Source organism: Lynx rufus, unplaced genomic scaffold (genome assembly GCF_022079265.1).
Source record: "Lynx rufus isolate CCGP_SWC_20201006 ecotype Redwood Valley unplaced genomic scaffold, mLynRuf1.p SCAF_8, whole genome shotgun sequence".
NCBI lineage: Eukaryota > Metazoa > Chordata > Mammalia > Carnivora > Felidae > Lynx > Lynx rufus.
The window spans coordinates 82,948,458-82,973,734 of NW_025814896.1; the positions used below are offsets into that span (position 1 = coordinate 82,948,458).

General features: G+C 48.7%; 1 protein-coding gene and 1 long non-coding RNA gene across 3 annotated transcripts; one reads left to right on the top strand and one right to left on the bottom strand.

The window, feature by feature from the left end:
- The first annotated feature begins 273 nt into the window (after nt 1–273).
- On the top strand, nt 274–24,576 carry CEP68 (centrosomal protein 68). Of its 2 annotated transcripts, XM_047069435.1 has the most exons (7): nt 274–362; nt 10,879–11,284; nt 12,909–14,435; nt 16,099–16,221; nt 18,621–18,717; nt 22,049–22,221; nt 23,111–24,576. In XM_047069435.1, the coding sequence occupies exons 2-7, from the start codon at nt 10,922–10,924 to the stop codon at nt 23,132–23,134; spliced, it is 2,307 nt and encodes a 768-aa protein (XP_046925391.1). In that variant the 5' UTR covers nt 274–362; nt 10,879–10,921; the 3' UTR covers nt 23,135–24,576. The 2 variants fall into 2 exon arrangements, with proteins under 2 accessions (XP_046925391.1, XP_046925390.1); XM_047069434.1 differs by having other exon boundaries at nt 22,049–24,576.
- LOC124504112 (uncharacterized) lies at nt 18,399–22,049 on the bottom strand. The gene is made up of 2 exons (XR_006960308.1): nt 21,089–22,049; nt 18,399–19,780 (listed from the first exon to the last, which is right to left on the bottom strand). It is a non-coding gene; the product is annotated as an uncharacterized LOC124504112 (long non-coding RNA).
- Nucleotides 24,577–25,277: the final 701 nt, after the last annotated feature.

A 25,277-nucleotide genomic window follows, 5' to 3' on the forward strand; every position in this document is an offset into this window, starting at 1 on the left:
CTGACTCGCCCAAAACAGGCGAACCTGACCCCCGAGCGCGGAAGGCGAGGGAAGAAGGTTGGACGAAGATCAGGCTTCCCACAGGCCAGAACGCCACGAGGGGCGGGCTCTTTTTCGAACAGGTCGCATATTGGTTGAGCCTCCAGCCTTAGGGCTGGGATTGGCCGCGACGCGCCAAAGGATGCCTCTGCGCGGAGAAGGGGCGGCCCCGAAGGGCGTGGCCGGGGCTCGGTCCCGCCCCGGGCGTAGCGGGCTCGGGCGTGAGGGCCTCGGTCTCCACCTGGGACCCCCGCATCGGGGCCGCAGCGTCGCGTTGCTGGCGCCGCAGGCCCGGTCAGGGAGTCCGAAGCGCTTGAGGCAAGGTAGGCAGCTTCCCGCACGGGGGTCGGGGTTCTGCAGCTCCCGCCCGCCCGGACCCTCTGCCCAGCGGTCGCTCCAGGTCTGCGAGGCCGGGCTGGGCGCGTCGCTGGGCCCCGAGTCCCCCGCCGGGAAGGGCACAAAGGCTCCCGGGGGGGGGGGGGCAGGGGCGCCTCTTGCCTTCGCCTCCATTTTGCAGGCGGCCCGGCGGGTGCGGGGCGCGGCGGCCGGAGGCCCGGGTTGGAAAAGCCTGAGCTCGGTGAGGCCGAGCCGAGGGGGCGCGCGTGTCCACGTATCCTCCGGTCCGAGCAGCTGCGCGTCTGGTTGGCCCCGGGCGAATTCACTTTCCCTCGCGGCCTCTCCCGGGCGTGTGCTGTTTACCCTGTGCGCTCGCCGGGGCCCAGGGAGTAAGGGGCTCGCGCTGCTCCCGGTCGGGGCTAACGCCGAGACCCTCTGTCACTAGCTCACGGCCCTTCCCACGAGAAAGATGGAGACGAATGATGCTTTCTTGGTGCCGTGAATGCAGCAGCCCCCGGCTGCCGAGGGGAAAGCGCAAAATGTCTTGCTTTTTTTGCCTAGAAAGGCCACCCTTTTCGGCTGTCATCACTAGAAGTGTTCTCAGCAGCCTGGAGGCACGTGCTCGGGCCCTTTATAATTATTTGGTTGGGTTCGGTGTATTGTTTGTAATAAAAATGAGCGGAAACCTGCCAGTGCGGGAGCAGATTGGACCTCACTGGGAATTCCTCGGGGGGTGGGGAGTGGGGCCTGCACGCTGGTACGTTGTATTCATAAATACCCTAACAGCTCCCAGATCTAGGGTGGGAAGGATGTTGTTAAAATGCCAGGCAAAATGTACTAGATCAGTTTGCAGTTTGCCGAGGGTTTGGTTAAAAGAAGTACAGGTCACCACTTCTCATCTTGTTGCCTCCATCACCTGGGTCAATTCTAGACCACTCAGTACTGAAAAGAGCAAAGAACTCCGTTTCACCTCTTCTGAAAAGCTTTTAAAACTCTTCCCCACCCCACAGCTAATAATCTCTTGTTCCTTTAGGCTACATTCTATTGCCTCTTTTTTTACAAGCATCAAGTTGTGTGGTTTCCTCAGCTCCTAGCACAGTGCTTGGAACAGAGAAGGCACTCAGTGGATGAAGCCAAAAGAAAACAGAAAAACAGCAGTGTAGCCAAAAGTTGACAAAACAAAAACTTTCATTCCTTTAATTTGTTGGACCAGTTATTATTACTGGTTAGGGAAGCTGTTGACTTCTGGCTCTCTTAAGTCAAATCAGGCTTTATCTGCCAAGTTACTAACTCTGGATACATTATTTAACTTCTCTGTGCCTCAGCTTCCTTATCTGTAAGATAGGAGTTATAATAGTACCTACTCCATGGGTTCTGAGGATTAAATAAGATATTGACATAGGGGTGCCTGGGTGGCTCAGTCGGTTGAGCGTCCAACTCTTGGTTTCAGCCCAGGTCATGATCCCAGGGCCCTTGGTCGAGCTGTGCCTAGGGCTCCACAGTGAGTGTGGAGCCTGCTTAATATTCTCTCTTTCCCTCTGCCCCTCCCGGGGTTCCCATGCTCTTCCCTCTCTCTCAAAAAATAGTACAAAAAAAAAAAAAAGATATTGATATAAAGTGCTTAGCATAGTTCATGGCTCAAAGAAAATGTTCAGGAGCAGTTAGCAGTTGTTAGGATAAAAATAAACAGATACTTCAATAGATTTACTAGTATTGAGTATCTATATAGTACTTGACCCTTCAGGGTCTCTCTGCCTTTTAGTCCTTATCTGTGGCTTGATTTTAAAAAGTCCTTAAGCCTTTCGTGATTTTCCCCCCATAGCAAAAGTATTCCACAGGAGACTATCTGTTATGCATTTAGAGCCTTACCACCCACTACAGATTGATGAAGTGCCAGATAATAACTTGGCCAAGTACTGCAGTAGTAGCTGATATACTCTTAATGTGGTCTGATACCCAGAATGGTCCTGTAAGAGCAGAGGAGTAAAACAGGTGGGGCCTGTTGTGGCTAACAGGAAATCTTCAGGATGATTGGTTCAGCCAGAATGGCAGAGCTTGTGGAGATGGACTTGGGGTGGCTTCTTTTCTTAGAACTTTGTTCACGTGAGGAAACTGTCTCCTGTCTTTGAAGTTGTTCACAGACACTGTGAAAAGTGGAAGAAGCCTTCTCATTGGCTTCAGACCTGTTTGCCAGACCTAGAGGTGGCAGATACAACCCCTAGGGGCTATTGCCTCACTTCCAGGTTTTCCTGTACCACTTTCTGGGGGCAGGAAGCAGGCCAAGTTGTACATTTCCTTTCAGCTGGAGGTCCCCTTGAACTGTGTTGATTTCTCTTAAATTATTTGGAGTCATCAAGACAAATGCTGTCTCTTTTTCACTTGTAACTATCACAGGAGAATTCTGGTCTCTGATTCTGTTTTTAATGTAGGCATAATGAATCTTGAATCTTTTCTAGGGAATACGGTTCTTTCTGGATATGCCTTTCCAGCTGTAACATACTTATAATTAGCTATTATATTAAAAACCTGCCACAGATGTGAACTTTTTCTAGTGTCCTATTGCAAAGACTTTAAGGACATGGATCATAAATTTCCTTCCCAAGTGTACCTGGCATAAGATAGGCAATCACTGGGGCACCTCGTTGGCTCAGTCAGTAGAGCATGCAACTCTCGATCTTGGGGTTGTAAGTTCGAGCCCCACATTTGGTGTAGAGATTACTTAAAAATAAAGCCTTAAAAAAAAAAAAAAAAAAGAGAAGCACTCAGTGAATGGTTACAAAGCCACTGTAGTGGTTCCTTTCCAGCCTGCTGAAACAGGCTTACTGATTAACCTGGTGCTCCTGAAACATTACTAATCGCTGGAGATCTTGCTCAAATGCAAATTCTGATTCCAAGACTCTGGGGTGGAACTTTAACATCTACATTCCCAACAAGCTCTGAGGTGATGCACATACTGCTCGTCTGTAGACCACACTTTGTAGAAGGGTACTAACATAAGTACTTGCATTTGGTTTTTAGAAGTATTGCTAAAAACAGATTATGTTTCCTTATGGGTTTGGATTTATGATCTTTTTCTTCCTATTATGTTATTCTATTTTTAACAATTCTTTTTTAATTTTTAATTTTATTTATTTATTTTTATTTTAGAGCATGCAAGTGGGGGAGGAGGCAGAGGGAGACAAAGAATCTCAAGCAAGCTCCACACTCGGTGTGGAGCCTGAGCTCTAACTCACAACTGTGAGATCATGACCTGAGCCAAAATCAAGAGTTGGAGGATGCCCAATCGATTGAGCCACCCAGGCGCCCCTGTTTTTAACAATTGTTATATTTTGTTCCAAAAAGTGATTTGAGAAATCATTCCAAGGTACTTTCAGTAGAACAAGATTTTTCAATAAAAGTAATTGAGGCAGATAGGTTGAAAGAAAAGTAGGAAGAAGTCAGGGGTGAGAATAGTATAAAAGGTGAGTGCCTTTCTGTCCTAAGCTTTTTGCTTGAGGAGGATTGCAGATTTGGCCCTGAGCTTCCTAGTAGTCAATGCAAAGAGGAAAGTTTTATCAGTTTTGCCAATACCTATGAAGTGAAAACAAACTGGCTGTTCAGTGAAACAGTTGTTTTTGTTACTGAGACCAGAGAATTCTCCAGTGGTTTCTCCAAAAGAGGATCCTTTGGTACAGTGAGTGACATTGTTATCAGTCTTCGTACATGTGACCTGACTACCTCACAGAAAATGCCCAGGACAGTAAAAGCAGTGGCCTCTGGAGCTGCAACCCTGTATGCCAGGGCCAGCTTCCTTAGACAGCAGGAGAGATTTTTGTTACAGGAAAGCCAGTTTTCTGCCTGCTCTATGGTGGGAATAGAGGATACGGTTGTTAACATGTTGAGTCCTCCACATCCTTGTAGTTTGAGTTTTGTTGGATGGGGACAGTTTGCGGAGGAGGCCAGAGAGCTTGCGTTCCAGTGGACGGGAGGCTGGGAGCTCAGCCAAGCTCCTTGTAGATGTGGTAGTTGCATCTCTTTTGAGGCCTTCTGAAGACCTGCTTGATGAGTTAGAAGACTGGCCTTGCTGCACGGCTGTCTGGTGGTCCCAGTCAGCCTGTGAGTGAGCGAGTGAGAAAGTGAGGGGAGCAGCCTGGCCACAGCCCTCCCACCAAATTGATTTAGAGGGAGCCAGTGGCTCCTCCTCAGGCCCTGGAGGACTGTCTCTAACTCTAAGCAGAACAGAGGGAAGTTGCCCTAGGAGGAAAAAGAAAGGGGCTGCTGGTGCCCGAGCATCCTGAGGATGGCATCAGCCCATTACCAAGCCACGGGAAACACGTTTACCCTCCATAGCTTTGAACCTCTTCTTCCTTTTCACTTGGCTTGAACCTTCAAAGGAGGTGGACGCGGCGCTCAGGGTGACCTGCCCCACAGGGAAAGACAGGGTCGGTGTGGAGGACTAAGGGACTTGGGGTCTTCAGCAGCCGGGGAAGGAGCAGGTAGAATGGCGGTTGCTCTTGGCTGTTGACCTCCCAGTCTCAAACCTGTGGCTCAAAGCCACAGCATTCCTGGCACCCACCCCGCTCTGAGGCAGGCCCTGGCCTCTTGTGACTGCCCCTTTTGTTGGCCTCCCCCACATATATATTTACCCCCAACATGGTGCTTCCCACGCCTGGATTGGCTTCTGCCTTTAAGCTTCTTTCTCCCATAAATTAGTTCCCCCAGAAGCTTTCCAACAACCTGAGGATGTTGGATCCTACCCCGCCCCCTCCCCTGTTCCTTGTGGGCAGTTTTATGTTTTTAGGGAAAGAGCAATAGTACTAAGAGCCTCTTTGTCTGGTTCTCTGGCCAGATTCTGCCGCAATGTGTGCATGGCATTTGCCACCTATACCTGTGGCCTCCTGTGAAAACACAAGGAGTTTGAAGCCTTTGGCCCCTAAACTGGTAGGGCTTGCTCTGTCAAGTATACGTAGTCTGCATGGCTGGTACAGGTGGCTGGCTGTGTGCTTGGGTATAGAGATGGGCCTTGCCTGTACACAGCTTCCCTGGCAAAGTTGGTATAAATCAGATTATCTCAGAGGGAGGTTGTGATTTAATGAGTCCTGGAGATAGTCTTTTTTTTTTTTTTTTTTTGGCAGGTAGTCTGTTTTTGATCGGAGGAGGATTGATCCCTGGTTGACCATTCCTCTCTCAGAATGGTTTAGTTAAGAGAGGGGCATCATCCCTCCCCCCTAATTCCCAGCCCTCCTTTGTCCATCCTGGATGGGAGTGAGTGGGAGGAAGGCCTGGCAGCTGTGACAGGGCTGCACGAGAAGGGTCAGATGTCCAGGCTTACAGAGTTAGCGTTGCCACATACGTGACGTATGAGCGTATTTTTACTGTAGGGCAAGCGGATGCCAAGCCTACATCACTCCTAATTATATATATCTGGTAGGTCATATGGCCTCTGCCGGAGACTAATGAAGAATTTTAATAGAGTCCAGGTGGTTGCTACAATATCCTGAAGCTTATGTGGTTTGTCTCTTGGTTTGGCCAAGGACAGGGCAGTTCTGGGATGTACAGATTTTTCAGATGGAGGGTTGAATTCATTGTTCGTTGTCTATGCTCCGAGGGCTCCAGGCACTCGTTCCGACCTTGTGGTTCTTCCCTGGTAGGGAGGAGGCCGGCTAGCTCGCAGGAACTCTGTAAGAGAAGTTATCTCTGAGCAAGGAGGCCCCCACAGAGTAAGTAGTAGGTTTTGTAAAGCTGTTGACCTGGGAGACAGTGTTGGTTCAACACCACAAGTCATATTCATGGTCCAGAGCAGACCATTTTGAAATGGTCTTTGAAATGGGTGCTTTGAAAAGGAGTTAAGCTGCTTCTCATTGGAAGTGTCTAAGTGGAACCCCTACCTCCGTCCTCACCCCAGAAAGTTAGAAGAAATGATGTGCAATGAAGCTATAGAAATGAGGGCTGGACCTTCATGCAGGATTACAGCTGCCCACCTGGCAAGCGTGGATGGAGTTGAGGCTCAGAAATCTAAAACTTGTGCATTTTCTAGGCCACTTCATCATGTTTGATGTTTTAAAAATGCCTTTGCTTCCAACAGTCATCACTTTCAGTTTTCCCTGATTATTTCTATCCTGGTTGACTCTTACAGACTTTGAAATCTTTTCTTTCACATGTATCTGTCTCCTCATAACTTGTGGAGCCAAGGGGAGAGCATGATTTGGTAGGCAGATTAATAAGTAAGATTAGGAAAAGACTGTTTATCCAGACTGAGGAAATAAACCTGCCTTTTATGAAGTACTGTTTCCATGAAAATCATTCAATCTCAGACCATCTTACCTGGTTGCTCAAGGGCCTCTGGCGACAGTGTTAACCTAGTTCAGGTTTGTCTGTACACTTGAAAGTTACCTAAGGTGTCTTCTAAGTAGCTTGTAATTCTAGCTCACCACTCCCAACCCCCCAGAATAAATGGATAGCTTCTTTTTGAATAATGAGGTCCAGACAGGACAAATTAAAACTACATCATCAAAACAAAGACCGATCATTTGCACCCTTTTTTTGCCCCAGCATCATCTTATTTCAGCCCTCCTTGCAAGACCACACCCTTTTAGTGGAGGGAGAATTAGCCACCCATCAGGCCTGACTCTAGCCTTTGAGAGAGTTTCTAGGAATGGAGCAACAGTAGAAGTTGAGGGCTACAGGTTAGATTTTCCCAGTTCATGGTCTCCACGTATTTCTCTAGTTGCAAAAACAGAATTTGCCTGTCAACAGCTTCATGTGTAGTTTTTTAACTAGCCACAAGGTGAGGATGTGGCTCCATGAACATGTTGCAGCAGGACTTGGTCACTCACCTCTTTGTCCTGTCATTCTCTTCCCTCCTTCATGTACTTCTCTGCTTTGTAACTTGTTGCCTTTGATGGTTCAGAAAGAGCTTGGGTTCTGGAGTCACACAGTCCTGCATTTAAATCTCTCTGAGCCTTGGTCTGTCTCCCCCTCTGTGAGGGAAGATAAGAGGACCTGCCTCCCGTGGGAAAATCACTCTGGCATGCTGCTGGTTGGGGTATAAATTGATGCCACGCCTTAGAGGGCCACTTGGTAACAGATGCCGAGGTATGTGCAGGTACCCTTCGCCTCAGCAGCTTTTCTTCTGGATGTTTCTGCCGTGCACGTGCTAGCATGCATGCAAGAGATGTGTGCCCTTGATGGTTCTGTTTGGTCAGTTGTTCGTTGAAGCATGGGTTGTAATAAGGAAAGATTGGAAATAATCCCAGTATTCACAGATAAAGGGACAGTGACACTTTTAACGTGGAATATGGTACTGGGCAGTGATGTAAAAGAAAGAGGAAGCTCTCTGGGTATTGTTGAGAACAGATGTCCAAGATACTGTGTGTGTGTGTGTGTGTGTGTGTGTGTGTGTGTGTGTGTGTGTGTGTGTTTTAGAGGAAAAAAAAAAAAGGAAAGAAAGCGTTCTGAACAGGGTGTCCTGTACAGTGCTACTTTTATGTAAAGAGGGAGAAGGATGAAATAGATTGTTGTGTTTGCTTGTACATCAAGAGCTCAGTGAGAGACCTATGTACAGAATTAATGAGACTGTTTACCTGTTTTTATGGGAGTATCTAGTAGTAAATATTTTGCTTGAGTTATATGAGAAATTGGCTGCTTTTTCTCTCTCTGTTGGACTCCTTTGTTGCCTGTAAGGTGACTTGTTACACTGATTCTGTGCCCTACACTCCCTCCATGACACTGTTGGCACCAGCTGACCCACAGCACACTCCGTGTGCCAGGCACTGTCTTAATGCCCTGCATCATGCAGGAGCTTGTTACAGTGAGGAATGGGGACAAGGACAGAAGGAGACTTATATCTGCAGTGCATTTTATATTTCATCCACAGATTACCTGTCAAAAAAATTGTTCTGCCCCATGCAGCGGTTGTGAGAAGAGAGTCAATGTGAATTGTGTGCTCTGTTTTAGAGTCACCTCCGAATGGGTCTGGAGCCTCGTGTGCCCAGGCAAGCAGAGTAGGACCCTTTTCCAGTACCGGGCGGGGTGTTCTGAAGACATAACTGTGCCTCACCCGGTTTCCCCAGTGTGCAAGCTGAGCAGGATGAGCCCCAGTCTTCAGCCTCCGCCTTCCCCGCTCCTCCTGGCACCTCCTCTTGCTATCACTGCTTCTCCTGGTCTCTGAGGAAACAAGGCTATTTTTGTCCAGGTTCTAGCTTTGAGGTTCGCCCAGTGCATTCCAGGTGACCGCCAAAATCCTGGGCACTTTTGCTTCCCTTGTTCCCCTTCCAAATCTTCTGGGAGTCGTTCCCTCCTTCCAGCTTTTTGGCCCGGCCCCGTCCACCGGTGCCCCCAGGGGCAGTTGTTGGGTATACTGTTAGGCTGAGGGGAGCTAGCCTCTGTCTGTAATCCCTGAAGCTCTTACTGGAACAGGCCTATTTCACATTCAGCTCCCAGATGGTTCCGTCTTCCCCCCGTGAGTGCTCGCCCCGGTTGTCCCTCACCTGCCTGCCCGCCAGCCGGCCCAGGGCTCTCACTGTCATATGCATGCATGCTTTGTGGCCATTACCGCTGTCACCCACCTGGATTTCCCTCAGTGCGAGTTAATCATAACCCGAGCTCGTGGGAGAAGAGCTGCTGCTTGCTCTCTCTCTGGCAGGAATAAATCGCTACCTGCTCCACCGCCTGGGATGTGGTTTCTGTGCTTTGAGAGAGGGTCCTGCCTCCTCTGCCAGGCAAAAGCAGGCACTGTATGAAGACCCTGGGCTCAGCCAAGGCCCGAGCCTGCCCTGACTTGCTGTTCCCTACGGCAGAGCGGTCAGAGCCAGGCCAGAGCTACCAAAGAACTGTCGTGGGGCTGGCCCAGGGAGGGCCCAGGCCGGGCCCTTTACCCCAGTGGCACTAGGCCAAAGGGACAGGGACGAAAATGTGGATTTAAGCCTGGTCTCTGATTTGGACCTGTATTGACCCTCCTGGGCACCTGGTGCTGGGGCTGGTACAGGCCATATAAAAGCAGAGGACAAAATGGTTTGCTCCTGCATCCCCTTTGGAAGGCTCTGGGGCCAAGGAAAAGCCAGACCTGTGTTCTCTTCTGAGGAAATAGACACCATTTGTTCTTTCTTTTCTTTGGCCAAAAAAGGGAGAGAGGGAGGGAGGAAAGAGGTTGTCCTTAATTTTTTTTTTAATGAAATATAGTTGACATATTAGTTTTAGGTGTACAACATAGTGATTCAGCAATTGTATACTTAACAAAATGCTTACCACGATAAGTGGATAAGTATGGTCACCATACAACATTATTTCAGTATATAGATTATATTACAATATTATAGACTGTATTCCCTATGCTGTGCTTTTCATCCCTGTGACTTACTTACTTTATAACTGGAAGTTTGTACTTCTTAATCCCCTTTATCTATTTCACCCATCTCCCCCACCCGCCGCCTCTCTGGCAGCCACTAGTTCTCTATATTTATGAGTCTGTTTCTTTTTGTTGTTGTTTTGTTTTTTAGACTCCACATATAAATGAAAACATGGTATTTGTCTTTCTCTGAGTTATTTCACTTAGCATAATACCCTCTAGGTCCATCCATGTTGTCATAAATGGCACAGTCTCATTCTTTGTTTATGGCTGAATATTCTTGGTAATATTCCATTGTATGCACCATATCTTCTCTGTCCATTCACTGTGGATGGACACTTAAGTTGTTTCCGTGTAATGCTGCAATAAACATGGGGGTGCATGCATCTTTTCAAATTAATGTTTTCAGTTTTCCTCAGTAAATATCCAGAAGTGGAATAACTGGGTCATGTAGTACTTCTATTTTTAGTTTTTTGAGGAGCCTCCATACTATATTCCCCAGTGGCTGCCCCAGTTTCAATAATTTACATACACTGCACAAGGGTTCCCTTTTCTTCACCTTGTTGCCAACACTCGTTATTTCTTGTCCTTTTTGTTCTAGCTGTTCTGACTGGTGTGCGGTGATGTGTCATGGTTGTTTTGTTTGTTTGTTTTAATGTTTTGCTTATTTATTTTGAGAGAGAAAGAGAGGATCCCTAGCAGGCTCCTTGGTGTCAGTGCAGAGCCCAACAGGGGGCTCCATCTTAGGAACCATGAGATCATGACCTGAGCCGAAATCAAGTCAGATGCTTAACTGACTGAGCCACCCAGGCGGCCCTGTCATGGTGGTTTTGCTGTGCATTTCTCTGATTAGTGACGTTGAGCATCTTTTCATGAGTCCATTGACCATCTGTGTCTTTTTTGGAAAAATGTCTAGTCAGGTCCTCTACCCATTTTTTAAATCACATTATTTGGGTTTTTGGTATTGAGCTGTACGAGTTCTTTATATATTTGGATATTAAACCCTTATAGGATACACGATTTGCAAATATCTTCTCCCATTCAGTAGGTTACCTTTTCTTTTTATTGGTGGTTTCCTTCACTGTGCAAATGTCTGTCTTAATCATTAAAAAGCAAGGTTTCCTGGACACAGATGCAGAAAATACATCTTTTTTTTTTTTTCCTTTCCCATTTTGTAGAGAGCTGAAGTCCTCAGGGGAACACTGACCTAGTGACATCTCAATGGCTTTGGGAGAAGAAAAGGCGGAGGTGGAGGCCCCCGCAGACACCAAGGCCCTGTCCTATGGGCAGTGGAGCTGCAGGGAGCAGGAAGTGGACACCCCAGGGCTCACGAGCGGGGAGCAGGAGCAGCCACCACACCTGGAAGCTGAGGGCGGGCTTGCATCCCCGGTGTGGGGAACAGAGGGGCTACCTGCCCCTGCCTGCTGTGACAGGGCTGGCCCCAGCCCCTCTGGAGCCTACCAGCCACAGGCCAACAACACCAGAAGGGAGCCAGTAGCTGGTAGATCTAAGCCTGCTCTTGGTTGCCTGCTTCCTTCTGCTGGCCCGGGGACTGGAGACCTTTTGCACTCTGTGGAAAGCCAGGTAGGTAATAAGGCAAACGGGACTTTAGATTTAACTAATGTGGTCATTTGGCAGTATGTTCTAGCATTCTTCTTACCTTCTTACCTGCTTTCCCAGCTTCTGTACAAGGTGGGGACTTAAGGGAGTCTGGGTGTGATGATTTCTGATTTACAGGCTCACCTGGAGAGTTGGGCCCTGGGGACTCTGTCCACAGTGTCTCCTGTTCCTCAAAAGTGTGACTGGTGACCTTGTGAAGACTGGGGATGCTATGGCCAAGATCTATTGCCCAGAGGGCTAGACCACGGGGCCGTGTCTTGTTTCTGACTTGGTGATCTGAAGTCTTCAGGGGGAGCCCTGAGGAGACTTGGGTCCAGGGCTGTGGGCTCTGAGACTGGATCCCCTGGGACCCAAGGAACCTGGCAGAGGCTTGGAGCCCCCGTAGTAGGCGGCACCGTCCTTGGGGAAGAATTTCTTGCGCCTCCCTGACTGCAGGGAAGCCTTGCCTAGTACGAGTCACATGGATCAAGGAGTCCTCCTTGACTCTGTGACCTCAGACGTATCACCAAGTCTTTCAGGCCCTCAGAAAGGTGAGGGCCTTGGGAAGGTGACCTGAATGATCTGTCCCTTCTGGCTCTGGCATCCTATTATGTTCTGCTTGCCAAGGCCTTCCATGGGATGGCTTTGATCTCTTTAGTATCACTCTGGCCTCGGCTGCTGAATACTGCCCCATGCAGTTCTGTCCTGTGAGGATGCTCTGAGTATGCCTGTCTGGGAGAAAACAGAAACTGGACCCATCTGCCTGGGAACCAGGGATGGTGGGAAGTTCAGGGCACCCGTGAGAGATTCAGTGAGGCAGGAAGCACATAAGCAAACATAGAAATGGGCTGTTTTGTGAGCTTACTAAAAATGGGCTGCTTGTTGTGGTACCTGTTGTTTGTTGAGCTCTTACCCTGTGCTTTTCACATGTGAGCTCCTTTAATCCTCATGTCCTGAGGAAGTGGTACCGTTACCATCCCCGTTTTACAGATGAGGGAAGTGAGGCCCAAAGTCATACATCTGGAAGGTGGCAGTTAGGGGTTGGCATCGAGTCTGTCTGGTTCCAAAGCCCACGCCTTTAACGGGTGTGCTATCCCGCCTCCCCCGGGGGCAGGTTCTTCGCTGAGCAGATTAAAAACTCAGAGGGAAGAGGCTGAAACGCGTGACTCGCTTTGCCAGCGTTCAGTTCCCACAGGTGTGAGCGGAGCAGGGTGTGGCCTGGTGGATCGCCTGCCCGTTGGTTTGGATGTTTCCTTCACACAGTCAGAGGTTTCTTCTGCCCGGTGATGCGCTTCTCAGAAGTTAGGTGGCGGGCTCCGTAGCACGACAGAGCTGTCGTAGTTGCACCTGCTCTCTGCTTGCATGGAGGCCAGAGGGCGAGATCAGTTTGGGGAGGGCAGGCAGTCTGCTTCCCGGAGCACGCGGAGTTTCCGTGCCGGACACTAGCCGCACGCTGTCCGGTTCTTGCATCGGATAGCGGACTCTAATTTCAAGACCTTTCCTGAATATCGTCTAGGCCCCCAAGGAACATTCCAAAGTTGTCCTTTAAGAACGAAATTTGGTTTGCTTGCTTTTACTTGACTGCTTTTTCTTCCCTCTGTCGTTACAGATGGAGGAGACCAGGCTTTCTGCCTCAGAGGAGCTACCTCAGACTCTTACTGTTCCCAGAGCCACAGGTCTCTGCTCAGGACATGATGCTGATACCGAAGATGACCCGTCCCCAGTTGAGTCGCCACGGGCGCTGGACCTCAGCCAGCAGCCTCACAGCTCAGGTTTCCCTTTCCCGACAAGATGGAGGTCTGTGGTGAGCCAAGGGACTGCTGTTCCTCAGTTCTCCAGCCGCAGCGTCTCTGCCTCCTCCCCGGGCAGCAGTCTCCAGGGTCACCAGGAGAAGGCGGAACCTCAGAGTTGCTCCATTGCCAAGGTCTCATCCTCCCTGGAGCTGGCCATGCCCCACTCAGCCCCCTCTGTGGGGTCAGGGCCACGGCTCCAGTGGTCACCACAGCCTGCATCCTCTGGGGTTGATGCTCCTGGGCCGGGCAGGAGGCGCCTCTCCTTCCAGGCCGAGTACTGGGCCTGTGTGCTTCCAGACTCCTTACCTCCTTCCCCTGACCGCCACTCCCCACTCTGGAACCCGAATAAAGAGTACGAAGACCTGCTGGACTATACTTACCCACTCAGGCCCAAGCCTCACCTCCCAAAGCACCTTGACAGCCACGTGCTGGCTGACCCTGTGCTGCAGGACTCAGGTGTAGACCTGGATAGCTTTTCTGTTTCCCCCGCGAGCACCCTGAAGTCACCCACTAATGGCTCCCAGAATTGCCCATCAGCAGAGGCCTCTGCCCTGCCATTCTCTAGGCCCGGAGATCCAAGCCTTAGGCGGTGGTCCTCTGGCATACCCCAGAAGCAGGGCAGTGTGGGGTTGGCGTCTTGTAACCAGCTCACATCTACCCCCAGAGCCCTGGGCGGTAGGGATGCTCCTTGGGAGAGCAGAGAGCCAGCCCCGAGGGGTGTGAAGGACTGGCTTGGGTACATGGGCAAGCACCCTGAGGCGGGCTCTCCCCAGCGGAGGACATGGGAGAGAGGGTGGCCCTTGCCCAGGACAGAGAGAGAGAAGGGAGCCAGCCAGGCTGTCTGGCACCCTGCCTGCACAGAATCTGGATGGAAACCAGAAGAGGAGGTGGAAAGTGATGACGAGTATCTCGCCCTGCCCGCTCGGCTGACGCAGGTTTCTAGTTTGGTTTCACATCTAGGTTCCATCCCCACCTTGGTAACCCTGCCCACGGGGGCTGCCGAAGGGCAGACCTCCCTCGACGTGTCAGACAGCGATGGGCCAGCTTCCCTCCCGTCGGACTCTAGCCAAAGCCAGCTTCCTTCTGAGGCTGCCCTCAGAGGGTCCAGGGGCCCTGAGGGCCAGAACCACCGTTTGCTCTGCTCCTTCATCCATGCAAGGGGCTCTGCAGGGGAAGGCGGTCAGGGGAACAGCCAGGCCCTGGGAGTCTCCTCTGGACCCCTGAGACCACACTCTTCTTTGCCAGCTGTGTGGGATCGGCATGCGTTCTTAGACCTAGATGCTGCAGGGCAGCCTCCTGGGAAAGGAGAGCCCGGAAAAGAATCACTCGTGCAGTGTGTGAAGGTAAACTCCACGTTCAAGAGGCTTTGCCTAGAGGGAGCTCTTCTGCCAGTGCACGGGGAATCAAATTTAGTGACCTTGAGCACTTACATGTGCCGGGCACTGTGCTGTGCCTTAGTTTACTTGATTCTCACCCCTCTGCCCGATAAGGACTATTGTTGTCGTTTCACAGTTGGGAGAAAGGCCTTAAAGGGGTAGGTAACTTGCCCACCCAAGGGCTGGAGCCTAAGCTTAACCATTACTCCTGGCTGCTTCCTAGAGCTCTTGACCTTGAGGATTAAGAGGTATTCTGCACGAAAAAGGTCTGGGCTCGATTGTCTGAACTAAACAATGGTAAATGGCTTTCTTGACTGCAGGACTTCTCAGAGCTTCAGTTTGATAAAGTGGTGGCACTTCGGAGTTAGAGTCACTTCATGTACTGTTTCCTAAGACATTTTGATCACCAAACCTCTTGTGGACTCATGACTCTCTGGCGATAGAATTAATACCCTGTGGAATGGGGTCGTCAGCATCAGACAGATCTGAATTTCAATCATAACACTGCCGTATTTGGAATTTCAGCTTAGTCTTTTGAGTTTGCTCATTTGTAAAATGTGGAGCCTTGCCTCTCAGGGATGTTGTATGGATTACAATGAAACCTTTTTTTTTTTTTTTTTTTTTTTGATGTTTATTTTAGAGAGAGACACAGAGTGCGAGTGGGGGAGGGGCAGAGAGAGAGGGAGACAGAATCCCAAGCAGGCTCCAGGCTCTGAGCTGTCAGCACAGAGCCCCATGCAGGGCTCGAACTCACGAACTGCAAGATCATGACCTGAGCTGAAGTCGGATGCTTAACCGACTGAGCCATCCAGGCGCCCCTACGTGAAATAATTCTTGTTGAGGGCTTTGTATAGTCCCTGACACTAGGACGTTCAGGTATGTGGCTCTCTGCACATGGAGAGTCCCACATACGGCCTTGTGTCCTGGGTGAGTGCATGGACACTGCACACACACAGCAGCACAGGTGGCTGGAAAACCTTGAACCCATGAGCCAATGCAGTAGATGTTTCCATTTGTCCCGTGAAGCAGGTAGGACAAATGTTAGCATGTGCCTCTTTTGTGATAAAAGACTGAAATACTGCGAGGCAAAGTGCTTGGCTCATAGCCTCCCTAAGGTGAGTGGCCAGCAGGAGTCTAGGAGCCAAGTGCCCTGGGCATTGTGGGAACAGAACAGGGACGAGCAGTTGTAATTCACTTGGTTTCCTGCCATAGGTTCAAGTTAGTCGCGATTATAGTCATTATCTTCTGTTTTCCTCAGGGACAGTTAACAAAGTTAGCACTGGTGCTCACTCGAGAATTGGTTTCCATGGTTGGCATGCTTTTGGGCCATTCCCTGTCCACGGCCCCTCCCCTTAGCTGCTCTCTTCTCACGTGCAGAGCAGGCTTTTCTCAGCCTGTCATTTTTGCTGTCATGAAGGCTGAGGGGAGACAGCCAAGGTGGGGGCTCTTCATATTGTGCTGGCGGAGGTCTGGAGTCAGGGTGGGAACAGGTTGGGGGGAGGGAGGGGAGTGACCCCTCAAGTGAGGGAACGCTCCAGCAAAGTGCAGTCTTTCTCCTAGCATCCTCTGGATTGAAAATGTAAACAGCAGTTTGGTCAGTAACACCATGTGTTCTTTTATTTGCCTACAGACATTCTGCTGTCAGCTGGAAGAGCTGATCCGCTGGCTGTACAACATAGCAGATGTCACCGACCACCTGATTCCATCCAAGTCCAATCTTACAGGTCTCAAGTCTTCTCTGCAGCTTTACCGGGTAATATGTGGTCCTGGCTTCTTAGCCACCAGAGTGGTGGCTAAGTACTTGATTACAAAGTAAAAGCTCAAATAACTGATACTCGGTATGTTATGGCGCAATTGACTGTTCTACCTGAAATCTAATCAGAGGTCCTTTCCAAATTCTTTTTGTTGAAAAACTGCAAAATGTAGGAGTTCTCTCCCAGGCCAAGAAGAGTTTGGAGAAAACCTATTCATCCTCTAATATCCTTAGGGATGATTTGTAATGTAATTTTCCAAATGTCTCAGGGATTAAGTATAGATCTGCACTAGTCACGGAGTCACCAGTCACATGTGGCTCTTCAGATGAAGTAGAATTAAAGATTCCTATTTCTGTTACACTAGATACAATCACAAGTGTCTGGGCATCACATTTGTCTAGTGACTACCATATTGAGCAATGCAGATAGAACATTTCCATCATCACAGAAAGTTCTTTTGGAAAGCACTGACTGGAAGTTGCTTCTGTGTGTTTTGTTTTGGGGTTTTTTTGCCTCTTTTTCATTAAGGTTCCGTTATTTTTAACGTCTCTGTATGTTCTGGTTCATTTGACTTTAGATCAGGTGTATCTGGAATGATAGTTTGTGCCTGTTCTAGAATAATTATCAACAGGTCCCCCTTCATCCTCACAAGTGTTCTGAATTGGAGGATAAATTATACAGTTATGCAAAGTATAACATTAACCTTGACTGAACTACCCAGAGGCCCGTAGCACTGTCTGGTTGGCCAAGCATTTTTAACCTCTTCTGAAGGAGCAGAGGTAGTTAGGAATTGTGGTCTGAGCCTGATGCTAGTCTAGAAAGGGTTTTCTGAGACAGTTTTTTGAATTTCTGTAACCTAATCAAGTGCCTTCAGAGGAAGATGTTATTGACCCTTGCCTCAGCCAGAGTAGCACCAACCTAGCCCCCGGCACATCCTGGCGGGAGGGAGGATAGGCCTTTGGTGTTCTGGCTTGGAGCCGAGTAAAATTTAGGGAGGGGCCTCGACTGGGTGGCCAGCTGTCCTGCCTTAGTGGGAGTGCTACTTCCTGCTGTGTGGAGAGAGGTGGCCCTGAGTTCCTTGCCCAGAGTGTGCCGGAGGGAGGAGGAGAAGGCTGAGAGTGACAGCGCCCTCTGCACGCAGCTCCTGAGTGTGCTTGTGTAGCTGAGCAGGGCTCACCCCTTGGGGGTCCAGGGGCAGTACCGCCGTGGGGAGAGGAAACTGCCTGGAAGTTGCCCTCAGAATTATCTGGGTGGTCTCTCCAGAGTGCCTTGGCCCCATCCCCGTCAGAGCAAGTGCCAAGTAGAACAAGTCCATTCCCTCCATTGTATCCCTCACTGTCCTTCTCTGCCTCACCTTCCAGGCTGGCCAGAGCAGCTGTCTTGTTTTGTGGGTAGAACTGAGATTTGAGCTGGGAGTTAACCCTCACAAGTCAGTGAAGACTGTCCCTCTTGTGTCACCACACAGCTGTGTCATAAAGCATGACAGCTCTGTCAGCCCCTTCCCCACACAGAATGGTGCATGACTCATGAATATGTATGAGCTGCCTTGACCCCCGCCCCCCCCGCTTAGATAGCTCATACAAGCAAGTGTGTGTGTGTCCACATGTTGTTACTGTGACTCTGTCTCACTCTCTGTCTTAACACAGTAGGTTTATGGCAGCATATAAACTAGAGAATACTAAAGAATAAAATAATCAGCATAGGTATTAGGGCAAAAGAAAACTAAAGAATATGGTTAAATCCAAGAGTAAAATGATAACTTGAGAATGTGAACCACCAAGGTCTGTACCCTGTACTAAAGGTTGTCATGGATTTGACTTTACACGTCTTCGCGTTAAAGGAACATCAAAACAGTCGGCTATAATAAGGCTTGGTACCCACGAGGAGAAAAAAAGTCAGCTACTTGGGAGACTCACAGCTTCCCTGATGCCTTCCCCAAGGCCCAAGGTCTGCACAGAGTAGGACGTTCCGGGAAGAAGTGGGTCGAGGCACCTCTTACGTGGCTCTCACTTCCCAGGTCCGTTAGAATAGAAGACATTGTGTTTTGAGAATCCCATAGCGAGTTGTGCGTTTATAAAGAAAACCCAGTGAGGTATAACAAAAAGAACCCCTGCCCCCCAATCTGTTCATGAACCAGGCTCTGCCAGGGAAAAGAAAACTCTTTTGTCAGACTGTAAACAAAAGAAAAGATTGACTCTGTATTTATTTTGGGTTCAAAGAATCAAAGAAGGGAGAGTTAAACTAATGTACTGTTTACTTGGGGAATTCTGAAGATCGAGTGGGTTTGTCTTCCAGGTTAGAGGGGAATAGAACTACCTTTGCAGAGGATCATTTTGAGTAAGTTTTATAGAACAATAGTAACGAAGCTTTTTTTCTTTATTTTCTCATATGCTTTAAGCAATTTAAGAAAGATATAGATGAACACCAGTCCCTGACTGAGAGTGTCTTACAGAAAGGGGAGATTCTTCTTCAGTGCCTGTTGGATAACACCCCAGGTGAGATGCTTGAAGATTTGAATTGAGCCCGCGCTCCATTCCTCGGCAGCAGGTCCAGGGAGCCACACTGTCACTGGTAAAGACCCCCCTCCCCCCAACTGCCATAGATTCCTGTGGCTGCGGCCCTCCCACTGTCGTTGCCCCACGGCCACAGGGGGAACCAGTCACGGTCAGAAAGGTAAGTTGAGTAGAAGGCCTGGAGCCTGCAAGAGTGACACACTTTTACCTTTTCCTGGTAGTGACCTGCGCAGGAGTGCTGGTTTTAATCCAGCGGTCTTTGGTTCTCTGGTAGGATATACAGAGTAGGGAGCCCTCAGGGGTTCCGCTCCTATCCCAGCACAGGCTGGACCCCTCTCTGGTTATCTGCTTTGTGTTCTGCCTTGAAGGAGACTTGTTTCAGCATCTGAGAGCAGTCAGTCTGTTCTAAGGGAGCAGACTAAGGGAAGAAGTGAATTGATGAGAGAGAGGGACAGGTGGATAGTGGTATACCAAGTAAGCTCAAGTTCATTCTGTAGGATGGACTCCCCACTTAGGAAAATGTGAGGTCACAGACATTAAGAGTATGCCTAAGCCTGCAGGGTGCAAGGATTTACAGTCGGCCTTGCTCTTGCTGAGGGCAGATGGGATGGGGAGGATGAGGTGGGGAATGCTAGCTTTAAAGAGAACTGATGGATCGCCAAAGCAGCCCCTCATTTCCTAGAAGACTAAACAACCAAGAGCTAAAAGAGCCCATGTAGATTATGCCTCAGTTTTGGAGTGAGGTGTGGTTTATCCCAGGAACAGACCACATTGTCAAAGCTGGGCGGGGCCCTCGGGCTTGAGAGGGAGTGAGGTGGCACTGTCCTGACCAGCAGCGGTGGGTTCGTGTTAGGCAGGTGGTATAGGGTGGTTTCTCGACCTGGGCATTATCAACATCTTGGGCCACATGATACTTTCTTTGTGAGGAGGGTTGTCCTGTGTGTTGCAGGATGTTTGGCAACATCCCTGGCCTTCGGCCATTATAGAACAGTAGCACCTCCTCTCCAGTTGTGACAACCCAAAGTATCTCCAGACATTTCTTCCCCTGGGGAGAAAAATGACCAGGGTTGAAAGCTGTGAACAGGCAGAAGGGTTTCAATGAGACAGGGAACTACTGAAGGATTTCTAGCGGGGATTATCCGGTGTGAATTTTGTGAGCCCTTGGCAATCCCCTGCCCTCAGGAGGCCTTTGTTTTGGCTCTTGCACTAGGGTTTTTTGGGTTTTACTGGGGCAGAATTCAGTATGCCAGCCTCCTCTGCTGCATGTAGTTACATCAGCATCGTGCTGAACACTGTGTGCCAGACACTGTGAAGTAGTTAATGTACCAATTTTTTTTTTCCCATTTAATCCCAGCCTCGTGAGATAGGTACTCTTCTTACTCTCACCTCGGAGTTGTGAATTTGCCTGAGACCACACAAGGAGTGGCAGCCTGGCTCAAACCCCTTTCTGCCGACTCCCCCGCTGCTGTGTCTGGAAGTGCAGGGGCCTGAGCAGGAAGGGAAAGCCCTCCATACCAGGAAACTCTCCCAGAGGCCGCATGGAACAGTGGGCCTCTTAAAAAACTACAGGTTCTTTGACCTTCATTTAAAAACCAATCCAGTAATAGTTCTCGGTGCTTAATCTGTAATAACATTTCACTTTGCCCTTGTCTCAAAAGGAGTCTAAAGGTATTTTACTGCCAAAGTAAGGCATTTGGGGTTTCTGTGATTTTCAGATACATGCGCAGGCTCTTTAAGATGGACACACTGCCCCTCCCGTCCTTGGCTTGGACTAATGAGGAACTTTGGTGTCGTGTGAACATCACAAGTTCCCCTAGACGTGCACAGGGTTTCTCCAGCTATGTGTGGGACTGCTTAGTTCTCTGTGGGGTGCACCTCCAGAGTCCGTAGAGCCTGGGCACAAGCACTCCTACCCAGTTTCACGGCCTGCTTCCTTCTGCAATCACCAGTGCCACTGTAGGGACAAGAACCAAACTAACTCCCCCTCCGAAATGTCCGTCTCAGCCTCCTGCCGAGGCCTCCCTGTGGGCAGCTGGCTTTTCGCTGCACTTAGGCTCAGTGCTTGGGTGCCTGTGTCGCCAGTCCTTTCTGGAGCCCACACTCCTTAGCGGTGACGATTCAGGCTCCTGTGTGTATGTGTTCAATTAAAACAGGAAAGTCTTACTGGGAAAGATTACTTCATTCTTACTCCCAGCTTTCCTTTTACTTGGCCCCAACCAAATACTCTAACATCCTAAGATAAATGTTTAGAAAAAAAAATAAAGGTCCCTGAATTCTGACAAACACACAGGAGGACTGAGCAAAGGTCTGGAGGGGAAAATCCAGCCCAGTCGCTCTTACAGACAAGCTGTACCGTGCACCCTGGCCGCACTCCTCCGCCGGGCCTCGCCAGGACGGCACTCCGCCCAGATGACACTGCACTCATGTGGCTTCCCCGGGGGCCTGATCTCGGCACAGCGAGCCCATGTCCCTTCTCCTGCCACCCGTCTGCCAGCATCCCCTGCAGATACGCAGCTTCCCCTTTCCCTTCCGCTGCTGGCAGATGTTGCAGCTGTAGCAGGAAACCAGAGAGAGTGTTAACACAGCTGATAAAGGCTCAGGAAGCTAAAGCAGCCTTTGTGTTTCACAAAGGAAATAAGGTTTCTCAGAGAAAAACAAGCCTGCTGTGTGTGATGCACTCTGAACCTAGCCTATCCCTTCCGCAAATGAACACTTGGCCTGTGGGAGGAAATCTTGGCCTTACTAACCTCTTGTCTTACTTAGCCTGCTTTCAGGTAATTTTCTTTTGAAGTCTGTTCGCTTAGGGCCCACAAAAGGTTCACGAGCATTCCCAAATACGTTCCCAGACTAGCTGCATACATGCCAAGTAACAGTTCCCCAGCCAGTAGAAGCTGTTAGGAACCTGGCAGCGGGGCCCAGTGTCCTAATCTTGGCATATTGTTTCGTCTCATTTAAGCCTCCTGCCCCGTAGGGTCTGGGTGTGCCCTGTGTCTTAACTCTAAAGGTCAGAGGATGATAACCAGTCACCAGAGCACCCTGTTTCTGTGCCTTTTGGTGAATTACATAAATCCAGTGAAGCCAGTGAGATTCTTTGCTCCGCTTTAATCATAAGTTAACACCACAGATTCTCCAGCGCAACAAACAGCAGTCCCTAGAGAGTCACCATTAAAAAGAGTGGACATCCTGAAACTATTGCCACGTTCCTGTTTTGTGTAAAACACTGCACCCTTATATATGATTCTTCCAAAACACGCTTACATGTTGGGTGTTGGGGTTTTTTTTGGGCCTAAATGCTTTGAACCTCATTTGTTAGTGTTAAAGGATGTCCTCGGGAGGATCTCGAAGCAGCCCAGTGAGCTGGAGAGCCATGCAGATCGCCTGTATGATGCCATCTTAGCTTCCCTGGACATGCTGGCTGGCTGCACCCTCATCCCTGACAACACGCCAGTGGCACACAGGAGCACCGACGTGAAGGGGATTAGTCTGGTGAGTAGGCAACCCGAGAGAAGAAAACGTGTCCACAGGACCCCAGTGCCAGGTGAGGGTACAGAGCTCCTGCTCTAAAGGTTGACTGTCTCTTGGAAGACTGTTGAACCAAGAGTGACTGAAACAATGAGATGCTAGAAGACCCAGACGCTGAAAAAGGGAGATGCTGCCATTGCCAGGAAGAAGGTTGGGGGTCTTCCTGTGGGAAGCTGGCTTCCTGAGGTGCTTTCCACTAACTCCGTTTCATCCCCACTGCTCACTAAGGATGCCCCAAGCTCGCACTTCCGTGGCAGTCCCTTCACCTCCAACCCCTCAAAGACAACAGTGGCAGAACTCCTCTGTGCCTACTTTTTTATATGTCTGCGTCTCCAGTAGAGGGCCACTCTCAGGCTGCCTGTTTTGGAGGCTCTTCTGGCCCATCTTCAAGCAACTTACTGATAAATCCTCACCCCTCCCTTCCCAACAATGATCTCTGCAAACTCCCTTCTAAAAAGGGCTAGGGGATAGGTGGGGTAACGTGCCTTGGAGACTTAACAGTACAACTTTCTTTTCATCTTTGGGAAAGTCCAACAGGGAATGATAGGGAAAAGGAGCTGAGAGCAGAGGGGGTTCGTGCCCAGTGTGGGGCCGCCACTGCCCAACCTGCTTTCCCTGAACTGCCTCTCCTGCAACTAAAATGTGGTGCGTCACTCACAGACCTTCTAGGTAAGACTTCACTGTGAAAGTAAAGGATAAAATCCAGGTGTGTCCAGGGCAGGGAGGCCCTGTACTTGGATCAAGGAAATCTGAGCAACAGTCACTGTAGTTCTAAAATGAACACAGTGCCTGCGGGTGTCCTTTCTTCCTCTGCTGCATTCTGCCTGTAAAAATGTTTCTCTTTCTCTTTCAGGCATCTTCTAAGGCAGAGATGTAATCTGTCGGCTAAAACCTGGCTGGTGGGAAGCTTTCAGGAAGCCCTTGTAAGAGCCATTTATAACACTGAAATCACAGGGGGAACTTAACTCTAATGTAACTAGTTTTAAAATGCCTTTCTCTTCCCTGAAGTAAGGGCTATTGAGTCCCTATCTTTATTTAAAATGAATCCTTCCAAACTAAGGTTTTCCTTTTGGTGCTTCTCAACAAAAGCATGTGGCTTTGCAGTTTTTGATAAAATAATGCTAATAAGGCTTACAGGCCTATCATCCCCTTCAATCCAGCTAAAAACAGCAGAGCTCCTAAAATAGTCTACCTGCTATAAAGGTCATTTAAAGAAGGTTCGTTTGAGAGAGAAGGTACCAAATACATGGAATTCTCAGGCATACCAGAAGACCCAGGAGACTGAAAAAACTGAATGGTTGGCCAGGAACTTGAGTCTTTTCATAAACTTAAGCTTAGGTTTATAAATCCCCCTTGAAGATTTTAGAAGAGACTTTAAGTCTCCAAATCAATAGTTCTCAAATTATTTTGGGTTGTTAGGACACCTTTTAAGTTATCTTAGGGGTTTAGTAATGCTCCGTCTGCCTGCCTAAGATCTTAAAGGAAAACGTGTCAGACATAGGGAACTGCTACTGAGCTTTGCAAGACTATGGACCTGATTATCCACACCTAAAGGGCACCTCTAGGAGGACGCGTCTATCCACGAATTCCTACTCTGTCTTGGAAGAGCAGTCCAAGATCAGGGAAGAAGAGGGCGTGCGGTCACTAGGGAAGGAAAAAAGGGAAATGTTTGGTTGCATGATACGTAACTTGATAGGGAAAAAAAGAAATCTATGGATCAACCATTTAAAGCATCAATTGTAAAGCTTTTTAAAGCAAAACGATCAGCTATTGCTGGTAACCAATTCTGCAAAAAATCAAAACAAAACAAAAAACAACCTTTAAAACATTTCTCTTGTGCCATGAATGAACACGGAAGAAAGCATGTCGTCCGCCCCCCCCCCCCCCGTATCTGTAGCGTTATGGTGGGCTAGGACTTATGGAAAGGATTTTTTGCACTTAAACATCTTTTTTCAAACTCCTTCCAGATTCTCATTTGAGGAGGGTTCTTTTAAGAAAGGAAGAGCTTATGTTTATAAAAAATGCACAGATCATTTTAAATCTAAAGGTGACATTAGAACAGTTATTCTCACAAGATTTCTGATACTCCTCAGAAGAGAACATTTAATACAAAATTACCTTCTTTAAAAGAAATTCAGGCCTTTAATCTTGGTTCCATAGTGAGATTTAAGAAGATAAAACCCCTCCAGAGCAAATAATTCTATATGTAAAATTTCCTTAGGAACGACAGATATGTCTGATGGCCTTTGTTCTTTTAATTTTTTTTAATGTTTATTTATTTTTGAGAGAAGGACCGAGTATATGTGCACGAGCGGGGGAGGTGCAGAGAGAGAATTCCAAGCAAGCTCCGCACTGTCAGAGCGGGACGTGGGCCTTGATCTCATGAACTGAGCCAAACCAGGTGCCCCTAATGGCCTCTGTTCTTGAATTGATCTATTTTCTCTTCTCTTTGTGGCTATAAATTGGTACGTGCCTTTCTACTGAGTGTTACGGAATAGCCCTGAGGCGTTAAACCCACTTATTTGCTAGTATATGAGAGACAGTTTCTATTAGGTTCACCAAAAAACCTAAGATGACAACCCTACAGAAACAGACTGGCCAATGATACAGCAACTGAATGCTGAGTATGCCATTCTGTTCCCATCCAGCCTAATAATTACCAGCTTCACCTGATGGGAATTTTCAGAGTATTTTATTTCGGAATAACCCGTTTCCCAGGAAAGTATTACTTTACTTAGAAATAGGATCCAAGATACTTTTGTTTATCTCCTTTGAAATAAGGTGTGACTGAAGATACTCGGGACCTAGCTATGAATGCCACTGAAGAGTATCAACAGAACCGTTAATTATATCTTTAGCAGTGCTTATAAGCAGTTTAAGACCACCTTGAAGACTCAGGTTGAAATCGTTTCATCCCAGGAAGGTGCTGCCAGCAGCATTTCCATGGGCAAACGTGGCGGGGTCAGACTTGCAGAGAGCCCGGCTGGCCACTGCACCGACTGCAGTTGGTACACATGAGC